The following is a 22,931-nucleotide window of genomic DNA, read 5'->3' as shown; positions in this document are numbered from 1 at the left end:
GATTGTCTGAAGAAAAATGTGCAGACTTAGTAGGGTAGAGAAAGAAATGCATCATATAAGAGAGCACTTATAATTGTTACAGTGATTTTGAGTCTTTTCCATGTTCCCAGTTTAGTTGCTTGATAACTTCAGAAAATCTGAACTATATTAGTGGAACAAAGTCAAAAGTTATCATCATGTGGATAACTTACAGGAAGGCAGAAAATCTGACAGATTGTAGGGTCACTAAATTAGATTCTTATTTTATGAGAGTAAAAACTTGTGTAATTCCAAAGAAAGAAACTGTGTCTAAGAAGGACAGAAGGTATAATGGCAGCAAAAAACTGTAGTTATTGAAGAATAAATGTCTCGGCAGTTTTTGCTGAAGGAACAATATTCTCTAGCAACCCCTAATATAATTATCTTTGCTTTAAGGTTAACTTATGTTTCCACAGCTTTCTGAAATTTAATCTGAGAAGTCATGTAAGAAGGGAAAGAGGATTGCTAATCAGCTCCTGATGATTTGACTGTGAATCTTGCATTGGTAAAATAGTAAACTCAGTAAAATCCATAAAGTATGTATTAGTTTCTCACAGTCATTTTTATTCATTGCTGGCGATACCTGTGGATGAATATTTTGAGGTGTACATTAAAATATATTCCACTGCTTCTGTAGTTTGTTTAAAGGCAGTACTTAATGTTATTGTAACCATTATCTCAAAATCTAAAAGAACAAAGATAAAATCACTTGAAGTATTTGTTAGTTTAATGAATAATCTTCTGTATAAGTTATGACAGCCTGCATAGTTCATTCAAGTCTACTTCTTTTGTCTCTAAGAAGTTTTAGACTAGGAGATAGGAATTTTGAATGAGAAGCAATGTGACATGTCTCTTAAAAAACTGAAACTGACAATGGATGGAAACCAAATAATATGGGGTGCATAAGGACAGCACTGGTTCTGATATAGTTATCGATCCGTATTAGTTAAGGGTCTTTTAGTTCCTAGTGACAGAAAGATCAGTTCCAACTGGTTAAAGCAAAACAATCTTCATATCCTTAAAGTCTGTTCTTTGGACTGCTACTTCTACTACCAATGGCTGTATGCATTAGAATGTTTGGGTTGCAAGTAACAGAAACGGACTCTAACTTCATCAGGAAAAAATCTTTGGAAGGCTATCAAGTAGCTCAGAAAATTGATGAGACCTGAAGAAATAGGTCCTAAAAAAGCAGGATCTAGAACAGGATCAAGGTTCTCGATGTCAGATACCAAAGAATGGTCTCACCAAGTTTATATTAATGGCAAGTTGTATCTAACATTGCATTACTCTGCTCAAAATTCAAAGTTCCAAGAGAGAGCTCAAGTCATTTGACTGCAACTTGGCTCTGCAAAGGAAATCAAATTTCTATTACCAAAAGCAGAGGAAAAGTATATTAATCTGCCAAAACACAACAATTTTTTTTTTCATTACAAACTCATTTGGCTTCAAATCATATTGAGCTAGCTTTTGATGAAAAGTGAAAGTAACCTGAAAAAAATAAAAAACTCACTAAAAATGTGTCTTCCAACGGCATAACCCAGGGCTAGGAACTGGAAGGCTGGCAAGAAACTGGACAGTTCTCATCCTTCCTCCCTTATCTCTGACTCCTTCTGCATGTCTGTTGCATTATTCTCTCTTTTAAGATGGAATTTTTCCTCTTTTTCCTGCTCACGTAAAAGCAGATAGCCCCTCTATGGTTTTTGACTTTATATCTCTTTTTTTAAAAAATATCTTGGACTGTACAAAAATCACTCAGGTCCAATCCTAGATTTCTGGTAGAGAGGATCCCATTATCCTATCTTGGGCCAGGGGTCCACCTTGGTCTCATCAGCAATATCTGGGAAATTGGAGGAATTGGGTAATAGACCCATGGCTCACAGAACCCACCCTACTGGGCGAGTGTAGGTTTTTGAGAAGGAGCCAGACACATACAAGAGATGGCTTCAAAAAGTTAATGGTGCAGGCAATAACTATATTTTCTATCTGGGTAACAAATTTACTTTCTTCAAAGTACCTTGGCATCTATGATTTCACTGTGACATAAACAGGTAGGTGAACCATCCAAATATTTCAAATGCAAGGAGCTAAAGTGAAGGGATTTGTGTAAGATTTCCCAAGTAGTTATAACAATGCCAGATTAGAGGCAAATTCTCCTAATGCTGTTGCCACTCAAAAGGTTATGGGCACAGTTCTGCAGTTACTCTGCCAGGATTTGATTCCTGGCTCCACTACTCAATAACTGACTGCTCTTAGACAAATTAATTAAGCTTTCTGAACTTAATTTTATCATCTATGAAATCTATAGTTTTTTCCATCATTTATAAAATGGGGATATTATAGAAGAGACTTCACAGGACCGTTGAAAGGATTTGATGAGATAATACATGAGTACTTAGCACAGTGCCCAGCATATGGCATGTTCAGTAAGTTTCAGATGAAAGCTGCTACTAAAATGCATTCATTTTCTTAAATTTCATAGTGTTAGAGCCCAACAAAGGGAGAAATAGAATGTTTTTTCTTCTTTCAACATTTCTTTCAATTTCTGAGCATGACTATTCAATTTATAATTTCCACTTCTGTTTCTCCAGCTTCACCATAGCCAATCTTGATGTATCTTTTCAGATAATCTAGATTTCATCTTCCCCTTTTTTTCATGTTTTGTACAGTTTCTCTTTCTGTTGTCCTCACATCTGAGCTTGAATCAAAACCCTTACTCCTATTTCAGTTGCAACAAAATGGCAAGAAAATACTCGAGGGCCTGTGTGCCCCTAAAATATGCCAGCCAGGAGATGTGTGACATCTATGTGATAAAAAAAAAAAAAATAGTGTAAGACATAACTTTCCTTAAATATGCCCACAGGAAAGCTTTACTCAATGTTCTTACTTTTAAGTTGCATTCCCCTGATTTCTAGGTTCTTCTTGAGCATCCTTTTTTCAGAAACCAAGTAGCATCAGGGGAAAGAAAGAAACCAAGTAATAGAAAACAGTTAAAATTACAGCCCTGGGCAGAGCCATCCTTTTATATCTGAAAAGATTCCTTGATAGCTTTTTCTACTCACATATTGACATATATTTATAGAGATACAATTTAACCAAGGTCTCCCCTGTGATGGAAAATATCCTAGTTATTATACACACGGTTAAATGGTCCTCCATGTAAATTAAAGTTTTTTCAGTGATTACCTAATTCATTTTGATAATGCAACTGTTACAGTAGTGTTAAGCGCCTTATTTATTTTTGTATCTCCTTCAGCAAGGAGCCTAGAGCATAGCACGAAATAATATTAAATAAAAGTCAGTTAATGTTAAAGGAAGGAAAGAGGTTGGAATAGGACAGAGAGAAGAAGGAAGGGAGGGAGGGAGGTCCGGATAAACCAAACTTCAATTAGATCAATTAGGAACCTGGATACTGTTTTGGTCATTGACATTTCTCAAGAATATGGCCTCACCATCAAAGTTCTGCTTCAGTTTATGCTATAGCAAAAGAGTCAACTGAAAATAATTCATGGAGATGTTTTAGAAAGTGATTTAGAGCATAACTTACCAATCGATGAGCATTTATGCATATTCTCTTTAATCTTCACAACTATCTCCCAAGGAAGGAATAATTGTTCTCATTTCATATAAGGAAAAAAAAAAGCTGAGGTCCAGAGGCTAACAGCCTTGTTTAGATCATAGAGCAAGAAATTGCAGAACCCATTCCACTCTGGTTTCAAAGCAGGGATGACTCCAAGGCTGATACTCAGCCGGTATACCTGATACACCTGCTGCTAAAATATTAAAATACTTGGGTAAGTAGGCCCTGTTCATAGCCCCCAAGGACTCTCATCTTGACTATAATAGCCCTCCACTTTCACCCTCAAGGAATTCTGAACCACCTCACCAACTAGCAACCAAAGGATAGATTTTGACCTGGCAAGGAACTTCCAATACCCTACTCCAGAGCCGTGACTATTGTCCAAGTCCATTTTGGTTGGTCGGTGTCACGCTGAAGTGGTTACTAAACATACTTTAATGTCATCACATCTTTGCATCATACTATTGTTATCTGTCTCCAATAGGGAGCTGTTAAAGCTGATATCCTGTGGTTAATTCCCAGGTCCATCGATCTGCCTTGGGAAAGGCTACAGAAAGAGCTGTTCTTTTGGGGGCCTCTTGTGGCAGTTAACAGTTCTGCTTTCATCAAACACTTAGGCCCAGGAGAAGTTAACACCTGGTTCACTGACTTACCTGATGACACACTTCTGGAGAATAAGATGAATTTCATAAGAAAGTCTTACATCTAGTTCTTGGGAAAACATTTTATGCTTCTCTGAAACCTGCACTTCATTCCTAGTCTGGTTTCAGCATTCATTTCTGTATATGAGAGGCACAGAAAGTACAGTTTTTCAAAGAGCTGCTACCTTTCTGCATGTAATTATGCATGTGCTTACCTGCATGTTACCTGTACCACCGCTTACTTCAGACTTTTTCCTTAAGTTGACTCATTTTCTTTATATCAGTACAATAAATGGAAAAGTAGTACCTCTAACCAAATGGTGAAGGTAACTTTATAAATTAATGCACCATCATTAAAGTGAAAATATTCAACCTTGTACTCCTTGAAGATATACACCATAAGGAATACCTCATCTGAAGTGATGATGAGAATGTAGGTAAAGGCTCAGGCTATAGAATCAGACAAATGGGGTTTTGAATCTGAGGTCTACTACTTACCAAGTTATGTGACCTTGACCAATATTCTTATCCTTACTGAACCTCAGTTTTCACATGTTTAATGTGGGTATAATAATAGGATCTTCCTCTTAGACCAGCTGAATCAATGTACGTAAGCCCCTTTATGCAGTGCCTAACAGGTAGTAGACAGTCAGTAACAGTCAGATATTCTAAATGAAACAGAGGTTCCAGATGAAAATTTGGAAGATGCCTCAACATTAAAGTGAAAAGTGACCTTTCGTACTGTGAAGGATTTTTCTGAAATTGAGATTTTATTTGGGTTTCTGTCTAGTCTGTCAACTTTTTTGCTTTGGTTCCCCTTTAGGTCTTTGGATTCTTGAACTTTATTCTCTGGGCCGGAAACATCTGGTTTGTTTTCAAGGAGACTGGCTGGCATTCCTCAGGACAGAGATATCTTTCAGACCCAATGGAGAAGCACTCAAGCAGCTACAACCAAGGCGGCTACAACCAAGACAGCTATGGGTCCGGAGGCGGGTACAGCCAGCAGGCTAGTTTGGGGCCATCCTCTGATGAGTTTGGCCAGCAGCCCAGTGGCCCTGCCTCCTTTACCAATCAGATTTAAAGTGGTAGTATTTGCATTCTTCTGGAGACAGGCTCACCTCCTTCCATGTCAATGGCAGGCGAATTTTTTAAGTGTTTTAATCACTTGTTAATGCAGAGTGTTGAATGTAAATCAGAGATCTGTAATTCTCATTAAGGCAGAAAGGCCTGTGTCATGATAAATGGTACTTAGAGATGAGATGACATGAGAAGATATATTATTCATCATAGATGGCTAATTGGAGAGTACCTTGTTATATACACAGATACTTTCATGGTCATTTTGTATGTGTGTTGAGATAGTAGAAACATTATATAGCTTAAAGTCTCTAGTAGTAATATGCATAAAATAAATTAAATAGCACTGAGTTTTCCTATGCATTTTGGTGCAAAAGACACTTTAACAATTTATATAAAGCAATTTGGTGTATCACAATGTGCATGTATTATTATTTTTTAGTTGCAGACCCTAAGTTTTAGACAATTACTCTGCGTTTCTTTTTTTACTTGATGAATCAATGCTCATATTATTTAGTGCATGAATAGGTGTTTTCTCACAAAATGAACATTTCAATGGTATTTATGAAAATTTTCCAGTTTGCACCATGAATTTGTTAAATGGACGTTTAAAGAAATATATTCACTACTTTGTATACTTGCACATTTGTCTTTCTGGCTTTATCCAAATCTGAATGCATTGTAACTAAGGTTTGGGATTCTTTTTTTCTTATTAGTAGATATTCAGTGTTAATATATGGTAATTGCCCAATATTAATTCTATTTACTTACGTAAATATTTACATTCTTGCAACTTTCTATGGTATTTTGTGGCTTTTATCTTATGGACCGAGAACAATACGTCCAATAACTTTGTGTTTATGAAGTGCTGTTTTCTTACAATAATAGAGATGCAGATATCAGACACCATAGTCAAGAAGCTATTGTGTTGACATATCAATTTATAAAGGATTTTCTGTAGGACCTACACTACCAGCTAAACTTTAAATTCTATTTGTAAAGTTAATATGTTCTTCAATTTAATTATTAAAAATTCTCAACTCTCAGCTCAACTTACTAATTACTAATTCTGATTTGAGTGTTACCCATAAATTAAAAATTACTTCTGTGAGCCACTTCATATCCCAAAGAGCATTCTCATGAAATAACCCCAGAATGTATGCATTATCAAGAAAATGCCAATCTTTGCCTCTTTGTTTTAACTCAATTGGAACACCAGGGCCCAACAGCGAGGAAAAGCTGAGCATCTGTATTTCTAGATAAAAAAATATTATCAATGTATAAACTCATTGTGTGATCTGTGGTTTTGGAAACATTTTAGCACAAAACAGCCTTGTGTCTTAGGTGATATCTGTAACCAGTTTCTGGATCCTGTTGGATAAATCTGTATTGTAGTATATATTTGACCTTAATAAAGTTATTGCATACAGTGCTGGCTGGATAATGGAGAATCACAGTAGTAGAAACTGGTTAGCTTTAACAATGAAAGAACAAGGGGTAAATGAACAGTTTTTCCAATTTTTCAACTGGTCCTTGTTTCATGAGCTTAGGAGTGTTCATTCATTCATTCTACCATTCTAGAACCTTCTATATACCCATCGCTATGCAAGGCACTGGGGATATGTTAGTGTGCAAAGCAGAAATATCCCCTTACTTTGAGAAGCTTACACCCTATTAGGAAAGACAGACATTAAAATAATCACACCCCAGTTATGCTGTGTGTGACAAAGTGAGGCACAGGATTCCATGAGAACATTTATCACAGGGAACTGAGCTAATTAGGAAGGGATCAAGGAGCTTCAGGACTGAAGACTGCACAGGGTTTCACAAGAATAGGGTGTGAGCGAAAATATTCCAGGCGAAGAGCAGCCTTGTGAAGCTCTCAAATGGTAAGAGGCAGGATGGATATGCAGTGTTCCCAGAGTGTAATGAGTTACGGGGGCTTTGTGAGAGGTGTGGCTGCTGATGGGTGCATGAATGAAACCCAGCTTGGACGCCATGATCAGGAACTCTGTCTTTACCTTAAAGACACTAAAGGAGAGCATTGAAGGATTTTAAGCAGGGGAGGGATAGTCTGCATTTTGAAAAGATCTCAGTGGCTGTAGGGTAGAAAGTATATTGGAAAAGAACAAGAATGAAGAACATCCTGGAGAAAGGAAACAAGCCTTAACTCTTAACATCTATTATTAGGCAGTGGGCTGGGAATGGAAAGAGGGGAACTGGCATGAGTTCTCCTCACATCTTCCTCTCATTTCTTGTGATAGTGGCTGGATTTGACTGCTTCTTTCAGCACTGTCCAGGAAGAAAGAGTTTCTTATACTGTTATGAACTCTCCAAAGCAGAGAAACCCTCATAACAAGTAGCTCCCTTTTTCACCAGCCTTAGCAGTTCCAAACTACATCGGGGCTCTGGTAAATGCAGAGTACTACCTGCCTTGGTTGAGATAGAGACATGCTTCCGCAGTCCACTGCAGATTCTTACTAAGATGTTGCTGTAATCCTATGGGGATTCACTAAACTGGTTTTACTCCTTCTGGTTTCAAGAAAATAGCAGTAGGCCTGGCCTTTTAAAAGAGAGAGTAATCAGTGCAGTGGGAGAGCCTAGGTCTATGTGTCCACAGAAATAATTTGGAATCATAGCTTCCTTGCTCACTAGCTGCACTTCGGGTATGACTTCACCTCCCTGAGCCATTGTCCTTAGGAGGAGGTTAAGCATAAAAGTAAGAAGGGTAGCCTCTGAGGTCTGACCACCTAGGCTAGAATCCCTGCACCGCCATTTACTTGACTCTCCTTTTACTTCTTTAAAGCCTTCCCCAAAGCCCTGAGGCTTTTCTGAAGCCACAGCCTGAAGGCAAGTGTGCATGGATATGTAGGGGAGTTAACAGCCCGAGGAGCATCCTCAATCACTGGGGGATGTGGGCAGGTCAACTACCTTTGGCAAGATGCTTAACTTCTCATTTATTCAGTTGTCTCATCTCTACCATGGGGATAAAGATGACATCCCTGTTGTAATGCAGAGTAGGATTGATATCAGAATGAAAAAGGTAAGCCATGCAAAGGCATTAGAACAGTTTCTGGCACACAATAGGCACTGTCTGAATTTGGGTTTCCCTGAAAGCAGGGGTAGGTGGTTCCAGGAGGCAGGAGTGAGGGAGGGGAAGAGTGAGACAGGTAAGATGGTGAAGCTGATAATAGGTTGCATCAGTAGTGTTGCTGGTGAAGGCTAGTAGGAGCTCAGTTCCATCAAGATCTCTGAGAATGGCTCCAGTACTTTTTCATCAAGGGGCAGGAACTGGAATATTTATCTACCAACTCCTAACCCCCATAGATTGAGATTTACCCACAGAGATGGTAACTTTCCCACATTTGCAGATTGCACTCACCTGTAGACTGAGCAGGCTCCTGTGGTTTCAGAGAATTAAACCTTGCGTCCTAATCACTGTTCGGCAGTAGGCTGGGGGGTGAAAGGAGGGGAACTGGTTTTAATGCTAGCATGGCCCCTCCCCCATCCCTGGAGACAGTGGCCTGAGGAAAAATAAAGGGGGAGCATTAGAAGGTGCATCCGCGAAAGGCGTCACCATCACCGTGAGCAGGAGATATCCTTCACAGCTATGGCTGGAATCAGAAGCTAGCCAACAGAAAGAAGCATAAGGTATCAAAATCGCCCACTACAGTGATCCATTACCATTGCTATTATCGCTTAGTCTATAAAATGGGGATGCAGATAATTTTATCTCCTGGGGTAGTGACAAGAACTGACCTGGTCATGTGTGGAAAGGTTGACGAACTTTAAAGCACTCTACAAATGTGCTTAGTTGGCTATTACATAGTGGAGTATGTATGAGTCTACTCCACACTTATATAAGCCTGAGTTTTTATGTCAAATTTCTAATTGTGCTGGGAAGAGCAAAATACAGCTCCTGACACCTTAAAGCTCACCCTCGAGATTGAAAGATTCAAATAATAATTAACTACGCAAACCAAATATGTAAGAATGGACTTTGATTGATGCTATGAAGAAAAGAAATGAGGCACAGCAATGGGGAGGAGTGGAATATAGTGGTCAGCAAAAGCCTCTCTGTAAAGGTAACATTTAAGCTGCGACCTGCAGAAGAGGAAGGAGTCAGTCATGGGGAGATTTTAGGCAGAGAGGACAGCACATCCAAGTACTTCAGGTGGGAGACCACTAAGTGCCTCTGAAGGGCTGATAAGAGCAAAACTAGCAGAGATGGGACATAACACGTAAGGGGAGTCAAGAATTGAGCTGCATAGTTAGGAAGAACCAGGTTATTAAAAGCCTTGTAGAACAAAGGAAACAAATTCTATTCCAAGTGAAGTGGGAAGTTACTATGCAGGTAAATAGGACAATGATATGATTTAATTTTCAGTTAGAAAAGGTTCTTCTATTGATTTCCTGGCTTTGATAAACTGTAATTATATAAGATGTCAACACTGGGAGAAGCTGATTGAAGCATTCCTGAGATTCTAGGTACTGTATTTATAATTTCCTGTAAATAAGGATGCTAAGAATGGATTGATTAATTTATCATTTATTCAATAACTATTCATCGAGTACCTACTCTGTGCCAAGCTCTGTTCTAGGTCACTGGAGATATAGATTTAAAGATAGATATTATCCCTGTGCTGCAGAGAGGGCATATTCAGATGATAAAGATATAAGATAAATTCAAATAGTGATAAGTGTAAGGAAAAAATAAAACAAGATGACATGGAAAACAGTAATAGACTTGGAGGAAGATGGATACAGAATGAAATGCCAGAAGCCCTGGAAGGAGAACATAGAAGCCTGAATTAGGATGGGAGCTCCATCAGCATTCAGCAACAGCTTAGGCTGGTTCTTAGGTCTTAAATATTGATGTGGGGACATCTTCGATCCTGGCAGAAGAAGTCTTCACTTACATAGAGCACTTGTAGTTTGGTGATCAAAGATTATAACACCTATGATTTCATTCAATCCACTCAACAACTCACTGAAAAGGTAGATATCAGATATCATTGTTCCCACTTGAAACAAAGTTGAGTCTCCCCAGAAGTAGTCTCTGAGACAAGAATTCAAGTACAGGTAAAGGAGTGGGGAAATGAACCAAGGAAGGAAAGCAAGCCAATAAATCTTGCATTATGGAAAAGGTCACAGCTATGTACAACTGGGGCTCAGTCCCCCTGGAGAACATGAGACACAGAGCAGAACAGCTCTCACAGCCCCACCAAGGGCAAAGGACCTGTGGTATTTATTTACCAATTCCTGTCAGTCACTCAACGGCTGCTTTGGGGAAGTGATGATTCAAACCACACCTGTGCATGGGCCACATGGCTTAGCAGACCGAGACAGCTTGAGGCAGCAGAGAAAGTACTGGCAGTTGGGAGTTAAGTCATGTGCATGCAATGATCAGTTCCAGAGGTTATGGGTAACCCACAGATAGTGTGTTTCATACTGAGGTTTGACTATGATAAATAGCTTCACCAACTTAATTTCTAGAACTTAACTAGTTCTAGAATTTAAGTCCCTTTCCTGTCAGTCCTAAGATTTTTTTCCATTCATTCCCAGTCTACCTAGTATATAAATATGACTTTAACATCAGTATGAATGTGATTTTATCTAGCTGTCCAAAGAGAACAATTTTTAATAACAACTGTAAAGTAATAAGCTAATATTTATTGAGCACTTACAATGTGCTAGCCACTGAGTATTTTCACACTTAATCACAACAATAGTATGAGACAGGTGCTAGTATTACTCCTAAATAAGAGCTTAGAAAACCAAAGTTCAGAGAAGTAAGATCATGACAAAATCCTTGTGATCAGCTGCATTAATAAAAACAGTTCTTAACTGCTACCATTGATCGAGCATCTACTCTGCACAGAGAATTATGCTTCACATTTTATATCCATTTTCCTATTTAATGCTCATAGGAAACGCAAGATAAAATATTATATTCATACCCATGGAGACGAGAAAACTGAGATTCATGAATATTAGGTAACCTGTTAGCTTAAGATTACTGAGCTGGAAGTGAGCAGACCCCAAATTCAAATCCAGGTCTCTCTGTGTCCAAAACTCCTTGTTCTAAAATCACCTTGCTAGACCCCAACTGCTACTCAACTGTGCTACCACATTTTAAGGTGCTAAATGTGCTTCATCTGCTTGACTGGGTGCAATCAACAAAGACCCGGACCATCAAGTGCTTCATTTAACCTTCCATAAGGGATGCTGAGTCCCCCTAATAATCAGAATGAAAGCTTTTGTCAGAATAATTTGCTACTATTAATAAAATCAGATCCAATTCACTGAATAAGTTAATCAAGTTATTAAGACTGCTAAAGGTCCAGCTGAACTAAGAAAGATTTCTTAACATGCTTCACTTGGAGTCTGAGCTTCACTGGGTTTAAGAACTCAGCTGAGGGCTCTTCAAAACCTGTTGGCTGGCAGCAAGTAGTTCCAAGGGTGGCCCTGGCTCCTCCAGTTCCCACCGGAACTCACCTCCATAAATAACATACACTGGACATAAAAAGCTAAGGTGAGAATACAAGATTTCCTCAAGTCCTGTGATTCTGTGGAAAACATTTTAAGTCCAATTGAATATTTTCATTTAATAGGCAGGTCCCTGCTATCTGTGCCCTGGTTTATTGAGCAAAACACATGAAGGAGGTTGTAATAAATCTAAAAGGCTTCCTGGAGACTGAGAAAGAGTTTGCCTTTAGCCTCTGCTCTCTTATTCATATTTTTTATTACCTGACCTCTTGTAGCTTAAGAGGGTCTAACTGACTTGTGCTATGACCAACTCACTGGCTTATATGAATTTAAAGTTATCTTCCTACTTATTAGGAACGATCTCAGGTGATACGTTACCTGCTTTCATGTTACCTTATATTCACTTTGGTGAATATAAGAAAAGCAAATACAAACTCAACAGTTTTTCTAATTGCAAATATTTTCCCCTCTTTCCTATGAACTGACATTTTTCCTGGATATTTTCTCCTCTGGTCTTTTCAGACATTTAAGTCTATTCTGATTGATTTCCACTGTCATGTATTAGTTCTAGAATTTAATACATTCCATAACTGACATGTTGCCCTGAGTATTGCTGCCCTTTGTACAAGTCTTTTGTTAATTTTGCTCTCTTGAAGTTCTTAGACTTTCTGTCAAAATTTCAGTTAGTAATGATATATGCTTCCACAGAACTGAGCAGCATGATGCCACATGCACTCATGAGAAATGCATTTTTCAGCACAGACAATTACCTCAGATGAGACCTGAAGTCCAGATCTATGTCTTGGGAGCTAAGAGCTAGGGAGTATGTTTAGGCATTAGTAGATGTCGTCATCAGCTTTATCGATGTAAATTGATCACGCAAATTTGTAGCAGAAGAGTGTAGACATCAGCTCGTAGTTAGATAGACCTGAATTCAAATTTTGATTTCATTCTCAATACCAGGCTATGTGATTCTGAGAAAATGCCTCAACATCTCTGACTCTTCATCCATATAATAGGAGATAATGCTGTCTACCTCTATTCATTTTCTTTGACTGAAAGAAAACATTACTACATACTTAGTGGCTTAAACAACATAAATTCATTATCTGTGAGATAAAAGTCCAACACAGGTCTCACTGGGCTAAAATTCAGGAGTTGGCAGAGCTATGTTCCCTTCTAGAGACTCTAGGGGAGAATCTATTTCCTTGTCATTTCCAACTTTTAGAAGCCACCGGTACTCCTTGGCTCATGGCCCTTTCTCCCTCTTCAAAGCCAGTAATAGCAGGTCAAGATCTGACATTATATCACTCGGACCTCCTCTTCTGCCTCCCTCTTCTACTTTTAAGAACTTTTGTGATTATAGTAGACCAGCCTGGATAATCCAAGATAATATAACTTTCAGGTTTACTAATTAACACCCTGATTTCCACTAGCATTCTCATTTCCCCTTTATCATGTAACCCAACATTATCTATAATGTTGGGGATTAGGATGTGGGCACCTTGATTAGGATGTGGGCATCTTGGGGCAGGGGGAGGGGGCAGTGGGGCTTTATTCTACTTACCACTCTACTCCACCAAGAAAAGATAAAATGATGTAATGCAAATAAATTTCTTAGCAGATTTGCCTTGTCATAGTGCTCACTAGCAGAAAATGATGATCAAATTTGATAGTTGTCTCAATTGATAGTATTATTTATTCTGTTAGAAAATGATGCAGCCTATACCAGTAGAGTGCAGTAAGTGATGACTCTTCAATGGTCATATATCGAGATGCCAACTTTGACAATGCTCCCAATCAGGTGGCCCATGTTTATCACATTCCCTGCTAAAAGTGCTCTAGCAAATTAAAATACATCATTTACAGATAGAATCCTTGAAGTACAAAACATTCATCCAGTCCAGCACATGCCTGGAGAAGCAGCAGGATAAACACAATTGTTGCCCCAGTGTTCTTACCACTCAATGGTAGAGAGTACATATAGACCTGAAATTACATTGTATGTCCATTTGTTTGCTTGTCATTTATATCTCTTCCACTTGGATATAAATTGCATAAAGAGCCAAGACTTTACTAGATTGTGCATACCTGTATCCCCAGCATCTTGGGAATCATGCCTGGAATATACTAGGTACTCAATAAATATTTGTTTAACAAAAGCAATATGATACATTATGCAAGCTATTATATTGCAGGTTGTTCATAAAATATGCAAACTATTATAATGTAGTTGATGTAACATATTTACTAGCCAGAGAAGAAAAAGAATCTTAACTCTCCTTTGGAACGTTTCCAGAATGTTTACATATAGCTCACAGTATGCCCACACAGAAAGGGCCCCCTGTACTGTGGGGCCTGCACATCTCAGTCCTCCTCATCTCATTTCCATCCACTGTCCTCTTTCTTGTTATCCCATTTGCAAATTGCACCATCCCCAGGTTATTATACAGGCATTACCAGAAGCCCATAGCTATGCATCATGTTAAGGTGCATCCATTGTAACTACCCTCCCCCTCTACATCCCTCCAACCCCCAATAAGTAATAAATAATCTAATTTCATATATTGATATGCTACAGAGCCTGTAAAAAGGAGTGGTAGAATAAAGAGTACCTGGAGAGATAAGCATTTATACAGAAGCTACAAGGCCTAGTCAAAGTGCTAGGGTCATCTCTTTGCCATGTAACCTAATATATCCATAGGTTCTGGGGATTCCGGGCATTCTTAACAATAGCTACATTTTGAATGTGCCCTAGTGCACGTAGTACACTAAACTCAAAATTCCACAACGCAAGTCTCACCTTTACAACATGGGACACACTGTTTTCTTTCTTTTTAATTAAATTTATTGAGATAACATTGGTTAATAAAATTATATAGGGTTCATGTGTACAATTCAACAATACACTGCATGTATATGGCATTGTGTGTTCACCACCCAATCAAATCTCTTTTTATCACCATATATTTGACCCCTTTACCCTTATCTGCCTTCCTCCCTCCCCCTTTCCCTCTGGTAACCACTAAACCGTTGTCTGTGTCTATGAGTTTTTGTTTGTTTGTCTTGTTCATTTGTTTCTTTCAGTTTTATATCCCACGTATGGGTGAAATCATATGGCTCTCAAATTTTTCCGTTTGACTTATTTTGCTTAGCATGATAATCTCAAGATCCATCCATGTTGTCACAAATGGCAGTGTTTCATCTTTTCTTATGGCTGAGTAATATTCCATTGTATGTATGTACCATAGCTTCTTTATCCAATCATCTATCGAAGGACACTACAGTTGTTTCCATGTCTTGGCCACCATGAATAGTGCTGCACGCTATTTTCTACTAGATTCAATTCTGTGCCATTTCGCTGAACTTTATTTGTTTTTTAATGCTAGTCTTCACTCTCTCAGTTGATTCACATACACTAAGGGGTCACTAATGGTTGATCAGAATCATTATGGGGCCCAGTTCTCCCTGACAACACATAGGGCTTTGACACCAGATCAGAGGCGTGGTTTAGTGAGCAAGAGCAAAGTTTAGAATCTAGAAGATTTTCTCCTGGTCATAACCAATTCTCTCTGTCATCACTACTTTTCTCTTCCAGTATGCATTGCTGAATCTAGCAGAGTCTTCGTTTGTCAGAATCAGAGAATAAATGGGACATGTGTTTTGTTGTAATGAACTGAGAAGGGATTTCTGAGTTCCAGGAGAGACAAAGGCAGGGCTAGGTACATCCTAACGAGGGGTTAAAGAACTCACTAAAAGTCTATTTCTACTACCAATTTGGAGTTGCTTGTGGAAAACAAAGAATCCTGAAAGCCTCTTGTATAGAAAAGGGAAAGAGGGGCTGTCAACCGAACCAATGAAGCCAGGCAAACCAACCCTCTCCCCGGATGTAAGAACTAGCAGCCTTCCTCTAACAAGAACTTCCCAGGGACTCAGAGGACTCATTACTACACCTGAAACACAGCCAGCCCAGGACAAATGAAGAAGCTGAGCATACACTCCCCTGTGGAGCCTCTTCCTCCTTCACAACATGGTTATTTCTTTTGGCAATTCAAGGGCCTTCCTGTTTTCTGCTTATTTGTTGTGGAAAGTTATATAATCAGAAGTCTCCCACATCTGACTCTCCCAGGCTGTACCCCCAGAAGCAATCATTGTTTTCAATTTCTTATAAATCCTTCCAGAGATGGTCCATAAAGATGTTTGTATTCATAAAATCTATTAATTCTCAATGGAGGCAATACTGTTCCTGAAGGGTGAAAATTGGTTCAGGGAAAGAAAAGGGTGGGAAAAAGTCCTATTCTTTATATAAAAAGCACAGATAATCCATTACATAAACAGATATACTGTATTTCTGTGATATTAAAATTTTATTGGGGAGGGCATTATGAAAACAATGTCTAAAAAGTTTCCTTAGAGAAGATGTTAATGAAAAATAGGTTGAGAAATGCTGATATAATCCTACTTTTTTGTATACATAAATGGGGCACACTGTCCTAGTACGCTCTGTTCTAGGAGGCAGTTTGTGGTAGGGTAAGAGCTTGGCTTGGGTTTCAAACCATGGTTTGAATCCTGACTCCACCACTTATTAGTTGGGGGAAGTGGATCAAGTTACTTAATGTGCTCCTGCTTTAGTTTTCTCATCTGTGAAATGGGGGAGGGGATGGTAATAGTAGTAGCTACCTCACATAGTAACTGTGAACATTAATGAGTTAATGCATGAAAAGCACTTAGAATAGTACCTGGCCCAAGAAAGATATAGATCCTTGCTACGTTATGATTTGTCCACTTAATTGTATATCATAGGGATTGTTCTATATTCCTTATAATGGCTTCATAGTATTTCTTTTTATGGACATAGCACCATTTATTTACACCAGGAGTGAGCAAATGATAGCCTACAAGTGAAATCCAATCGGCCACCTGTTTTGTAAGTTAAGTTTTATTAGAACACAGCCATGGCCATCTATGGTTGCTTTCACACTACAGGGTCAGAGACCATGTGACCTGCAAATCCTAAAATATGTACTATCTGGCCTCTTATAGATAAACTTTGCTAATAGCTAGTGACTACCTTACTGGGTAGTGCAGTTCTAATGGGTCACTCAAGATTTTGTGCACTTTTTCAAGGGTTGAGAAAAAACACCACTGGGTACACAGTAGGTATTCACTTAACACCTGGGGAAATGAATCGCTGGGCTCTGACACCCCTGTATTACCAGGTAACCTGGTAACTTGTTCATTGAATTTAATCAGGCTGTAACTAGCTCTACACTGCCCAGCTGAGGAAGTGCAGAATGGAATCAAAGCCACCCTTTTATCAGTAGTGCATAGGTTGCCAATCATCATTTCACAACCTCACTCAGCTCACAGAAATGTTTAATCTGTCCCACACAGTGTTTTTGAATGATTTTCAATTAACGGTTAACAATTAAAATGCAAGAGATTTTTCATTTAGAACTCTAAAAAATTCAGAAGTCCCGACATTTATTCCTGACAGTAGTTGGCTGGAGCTGTGAAGACTCTGTTCCCTTCTGAGGGGACCCGCACTCTCCGGGTCGATGATGTCCCCACCATTCCCTCTTGTCTTTCCTCCAGCTCCCTTCACTCATTTATCCAATGCTGCCTGGTCCCAGGAGTTATATGAGCTTATAATAGCTACTCTAGGCCTTTGGTTCATATCCATCCATTTCTTTGAGACTTTCCCAGATGCATGTGCATACACACACACACACACACACACACACGCACGCACGCACGCACATATCTTACCTAGAGTTTATCCCTGTGCCTTACGCCAATCACATCTTATACTTCTGTACTTTTGTGTCTTGGCAAATACCATTCCTCCTATTTGGAATGCCTTTTTTTCTGTCTGGTTAACCTTGATTACTCATTTTGAATCCAGCTAAAAACGTACCTCCTCCACAAAGCCACCTAGACTTCCCCAGGCAGAGCAAACCACTTGCCCTTTTGAATGTACACCGCTGTCATCATTTAGTTCTTTCAGTCTCTGCTCTACACAAGGATCTCCTGAGGGAAGGAGCAGTGTCTTATGCACTTTAGTATCCTTGAACTCCAGCATGAGATCTGGCAAATAAATTCTGAATGAATGAATGAATTCTGAAATCTCAGTCTCCATGCCAGGCCTCCTACATGGATCAAGAGAAACTGTCAAGAAGTTTTTAGTCCTCTGCTTCCTGATGTCTCCGTGAAAGACACTGAGGTCTTTCAGCCTGACTTGCCTACACTCCTCCTCCCCTTCACTTTCCCATCTCTTACCAAAGCTATTACCCTTCCTATTTTCTCTGCCTCTAGAAATGTCAGAGACCCTCTAACAATTCCACAGTTAGTTAGCCAAGCCAACAACCTGGGAGTCATTTTAGTCCTTTTTTGGGGGAGGGACATCCCCACATCCTGGAGGGTATAAAATGTATTCCCTTATTCTCTTCTATGCTCCCATCATCCCTGGTACAAATTTTTATTTCTGATCCTTATCACGGCCAATTCTTTCAACAGTCTCCAACCTAACCTGTTCTCACACTGGCCTGATCCACTCTTCACGATATCATTCTCCACTTTCTAACACATCTGGAACTTTTCCACAGCTCCCCTTTGCCCTCAGGCTAAACTTTAACCCACCAAGCATGGCAGAGAAGGCTTCTCAGTCACTGTGCTCCAGTCCAAATGGCCTCCTTTCCATACTTTAAAATTGTGCATGTTCTTTCCTCTGCATGGAAGGCTCTTTTCCCAGGACTTCACGTGACCGACTCTGATTATTTAGGAATTCACTCAAATGCCATCAGAGAGGCTATCCCTGATCCTCCAGCCTCAGGTTGCCCACCACCTGAACTTGTCACCCAATACTACTCCATAATGATATGCCAGATTTTCTTATCACAATCAGTAATTTCCATGTTTGTATATTGCCTGTCTCCCCTGATGAATTGTAAGCATCATTAAGGTGGAGACCCTACCTATAGCCCTAGGTCCTTGACTACCGAATACACAGTTGGCAGCCAACTTGCATTGGTTATTGAGCATCAAATGATGAATGACTGTGTGAATGGGTAGATGGATGGATAAATGGGTGAATGTAAAAAAACAAGAATCTATTCTAACTTGTGCAGCTATGATAAAATGGTTCCAAAATATGTTCCCGTGTGTTCCTTCCAAAAGTAACACTTGTTTTAAATTAGGTATTTGAAAGAAACCTTGGAGTAAATGAAAGAGATAGGAATTCTTGCTGATCAATGACATCATTGAATGGTGTCAATGATGATGAGGATGAGGTAACTGAGGTCTCAGCTAATTTTTATTTGGGTTTTTTTTAGGTAGTCTGTGCTCCCTGAAACCTACAAAAGGTTTAACGACTTAAAATTGGTAGTGGGATTTGTTCAAGAAGATGTGCCATTTAACAATTTATCTTCATGACAGGTGCTGAAGAGTTCAAGGCAACTTGCTGATGCCCCACTTTCCTAAGTCAGAGCTCAGGAGGAAAGATGTTTTGTTAGGGAAATTAGAATCCTCCAAATAGATTCTTCTGTGTATTAATATCTCTGCTGGGCTCCAGATTGGATATTTCTGTTTACAGCCTGGTTATCTTTATTTGTATCTGTCCAATTCCAAGCATGCCACTAAGGAGACATATTGCCAGCTGTTTTAAGTTTTAAAGGCCAATTTTATCAACACAATATTTTTTAAACCCCACATGCACACTATGGTGAGAATGTGATTCAAATAAAGAAAAATGATAGGAAAAAAATATATATATCTTGCTAGTATTCTGGGAATCCAAGCCTCTCCGAGTTAAATCACATTCCCTTCGACACAGGAACACCAGAGGAGATTCGTATCATATTGTATTTTACTTCTTCAGTGTAGATTAGTCTCAAACTCTGACACAGCATCGAAAAAAAACTTCCACTGGGTTTGAAAGTCATGTACTGGAGACATAAATGAAAAAAAAATAAAGGTCTGAGTGAAGGCTGAGCACTCCAGTCCCCTGGGGAAAGCAGAGTAGAGAAGAGTAAGGAAACAGATCATCAGGGAGAGGACTAGTCATGGGTTTAGAGGAGGGGACAGCCGAGAACTGAAAGCAGTAGAGGCTCAGAACACTCCTAATTACTGAGCTATGTATGTAGTGCTGCAACTTCCCTTCTCGGAAACACAGAAAGTGGCTCATTAGAAATCAGATCGCAGGCACACAATTTCTGAAAGGTTCACAGTAGAGAGGGAGGGAAACCATCACTCTTTTATGTCTCCACTGGATACCCGGTGCTATGGTTGGGGATTTACGTCTTCATTTATTCTGTCCCTGGTGCCCTAAAGGATTTAAAACCATCCTGATTCTGTATGGAAACCATGCATACAATTTTCTTAAGAAAAAATTCAGACTTTATAACTAATTCAGACTAAAGTTGTGGTAGCTGGAGAAAGACAGGAACTGGACAGATGGGGCACAGGATTAGGAAGGAAAATTTTCATTATGTGCCTATTACACGTTAAGTTTAAAGCATTAAAATGTGTTATTTTTTCAAAAATAAATTAAAAGTTTGAATGTATATAGTTAAACACTTTTAGATGATTTTGAAAATAAGCCTTTTCCCCATATAAGCTACCATTTGGGGAAAATGCAAGCGAACGTTTCCTTGTCTGGGTAAACAATTTCTTCTATCTACCTGTCAAGCCTCTTTAAATATATTTTATGAAGTTGAGCATTCTTGCCTGATTTCTTCACCCTGTGGGCATTAAAATTCTAAATTAAGAACCCATGGGTGAACCAAAGAAATTCCAGACCCTCTTAGTGAGTGGTGGATTACTAATAATAACAAAGCCTAAAATCATGTTTAATTTGCTGAGTTAATCGACAAGATAACAAGCATCAATTCTACACATATATGTGTGTTGGCTGCATCACTGCAATTACGTGATGTGGTTTATTCATGAGAGAGGCCCTGGATTGCTCCAGTGATCTTTAGAACCAGTTCCCCTTTCTCAAATAAACATCAGAAAGGTCTGCATAATAACAGTCACCAATGGAAAATTAAAGGTTCTCTCTTTTACCCCCTATTGCATTGTAAGATAATTAAAGCCCAACCCAATAAAATGTTGAGCATTCTTATTCAGAAATTTAATTTTCACTACATCAGACTGGCAGTTAAATGATGTAGGCCACCTGCTGGCAACTTGACAAAGTGGGCCTATAATAAAGCTACAGTCTTTCCAAGTGGTTTTGCCAATGGCCAACCAGAGAAGGAAAGGGCCAAAAAAGAGGACTGTCTGCATCATCTACAGGCTCGGGCCCCAGTGCCTGCCAGTTTCTGGGTAACAAAGCCAAAAGAACTGTTTGATTAAAAACAGACAGACAAAAAAGGTATCGCATAAAATATGTAACACAAGAGGGTAAAATCTGCTATGTACTAACCATATTTCCATGAAGTCTGAATTTCTGCCCATCTGAGGAAGTGTGCTGGCTGTCAGCATAGGGGTCCCATAGCAGGGTTCCATTATAAAAACAAGATCATTCCAAGGAAGACCATTATGTGATAACAACAACGTGGGCATACAGAACAGGGTAAGCAAAAGGTAGATATAAAACATTTTAGAGTGAATAAATAAATAAGGACCTGACTACACAGTATGTGAAGGCAACTGGAATAATGACAGGAATGCAGTGGAGTTCCATAAATGCAGTTACTATTACAGGCAAAGAAGCATGGTGAGGTCATATATGCTGTATGATGTCATGTAGAAAACAAGCTCTTAAGAAAGTTACCCAAGCTCGCTGAGCCTGTTCATGAATATAGTGCAAGTATTTAAATAAGTTGATGCTCCTAAAATTACACAGGGACTTCCATTTCCAGGAGGATGAAGTAAACGTATTTTCCCTAATCCTGCTGCTAAGTACAGCTGAAAATCCTGGGCATTATACATAAATCAAACATAAGTCTAAAAGATGTGGAAAGGAGAACAGACTGCAGGGGACCTCAGGACTCGAGCTACATGGCAGTGAGTTCTCGGGAGCTTCTTTTTGCCACATATATCCCAGCCTGGGTGTCACCCACCTGAAACACTAAAGGGCCCAGACAAAAAAAGCCCCCAAAAAACTGCTTTCTCTAGCCAAAGAAACAGGAAAGGGATAATGTCACAGGACAGAAAACAAAAAAATAACTGCTCTACTGCAGCTAAAATCATTACAAACAACTGCGCCCCACCCCTACCCCTATCAGCAAAGATCAAGTGATGAAACTAGAGATTTCACCCTCTCCAGGCTATAAGAATTAGCCCCCAACCACCACATAAGGGTAGTGTCAGAGAAGGCTAAGAAGGTCAGGGCTTTTGTTCCCCAAGGGTGTTAACTAGTCCTCCAACCTGCATGGTGTCAGCTGAGACCATATGGGGAGCCTGGCCTCCTACCCCAAACTGGTAGTGAGTCACTCCTTCTCAACCTTGCTGAGAGAATTTGTTGCCAGAAAAGCTACTCTAACAAGTTAGGTAAAGGAAACTCTCCAAGCACAATGTAGTCTATATTTAATGTACTTAACTTGTTTCTTGTGCATCTCCCTACTAGAATGTATGTTGTGGAAGAGCAGGGCTCTTTATCAGTTTTTTTTGGTTTTTTTTTTCACTGTTGTATCCTCATTGTTTTTAATAGCGCCAGACTCATAGTTCTAAGTAAATATTTGTTTAGGAAATGAATTGCAAACTAATTTTTCTATGTGTATTGCAGTGTCCTCAGCTGTAAAATTAAGTTAATGATACTTCTAATCCATATTAATGTGAGGATTACATGCAATAATGTTAAAAAAAAAACCACGACTTTCCTAAAGAACTTCTACAATTTAAAAAAATGATTAGAAAGTGAGCAAAGAACTAGAATAGTCATTTCTCCAAAGAAGATGTACAAATGACCAACAGACACACAAAAAGATGTTCAACATCACTAATCATTAGGGAAATGCAAACCAAAACAGCAATGAGATACCACTTAATTAGAATTGCTACTATCAAAAAAAAAAAAGGAAAAATGGAGGAAAGAGAGAAACAGAGAGAGGAAAGGAAGAGAGAAAGAAAGAAGAAAGAAAAAGGAAGAAGGAAAGAAAGAGACAGAGAGAGAGACAGAGAAAGAA

At 39.1% G+C, this 22,931-nt stretch overlaps 1 protein-coding gene across 1 annotated transcript in view; it reads left to right on the top strand.

Moving 5' to 3' along the window:
* The window catches only part of SYNPR (synaptoporin), a 142,840-nt gene extending 136,095 nt beyond the window's left edge, over nucleotides 1-6,745 (top strand). Inside the window, exon 5 of the mRNA XM_039880530.1 lies at nucleotides 5,060-6,745. Coding sequence (XP_039736464.1) covers nucleotides 5,060-5,317 — 258 coding nt within the window. The 3' untranslated portion in view covers nucleotides 5,318-6,745. The remainder of the gene's footprint in view (nucleotides 1-5,059) is intronic.
* Nucleotides 6,746-22,931: the final 16,186 nt, after the last annotated feature.

The sequence above is a fragment of the Pteropus medius genome, unplaced genomic scaffold (genome assembly GCF_902729225.1).
Source record: "Pteropus medius unplaced genomic scaffold, Ma_sr-lr_union100, whole genome shotgun sequence".
Lineage (NCBI taxonomy): Eukaryota > Metazoa > Chordata > Mammalia > Chiroptera > Pteropodidae > Pteropus > Pteropus medius.
This window is presented reverse-complemented; position numbering and strand designations above follow the sequence as displayed.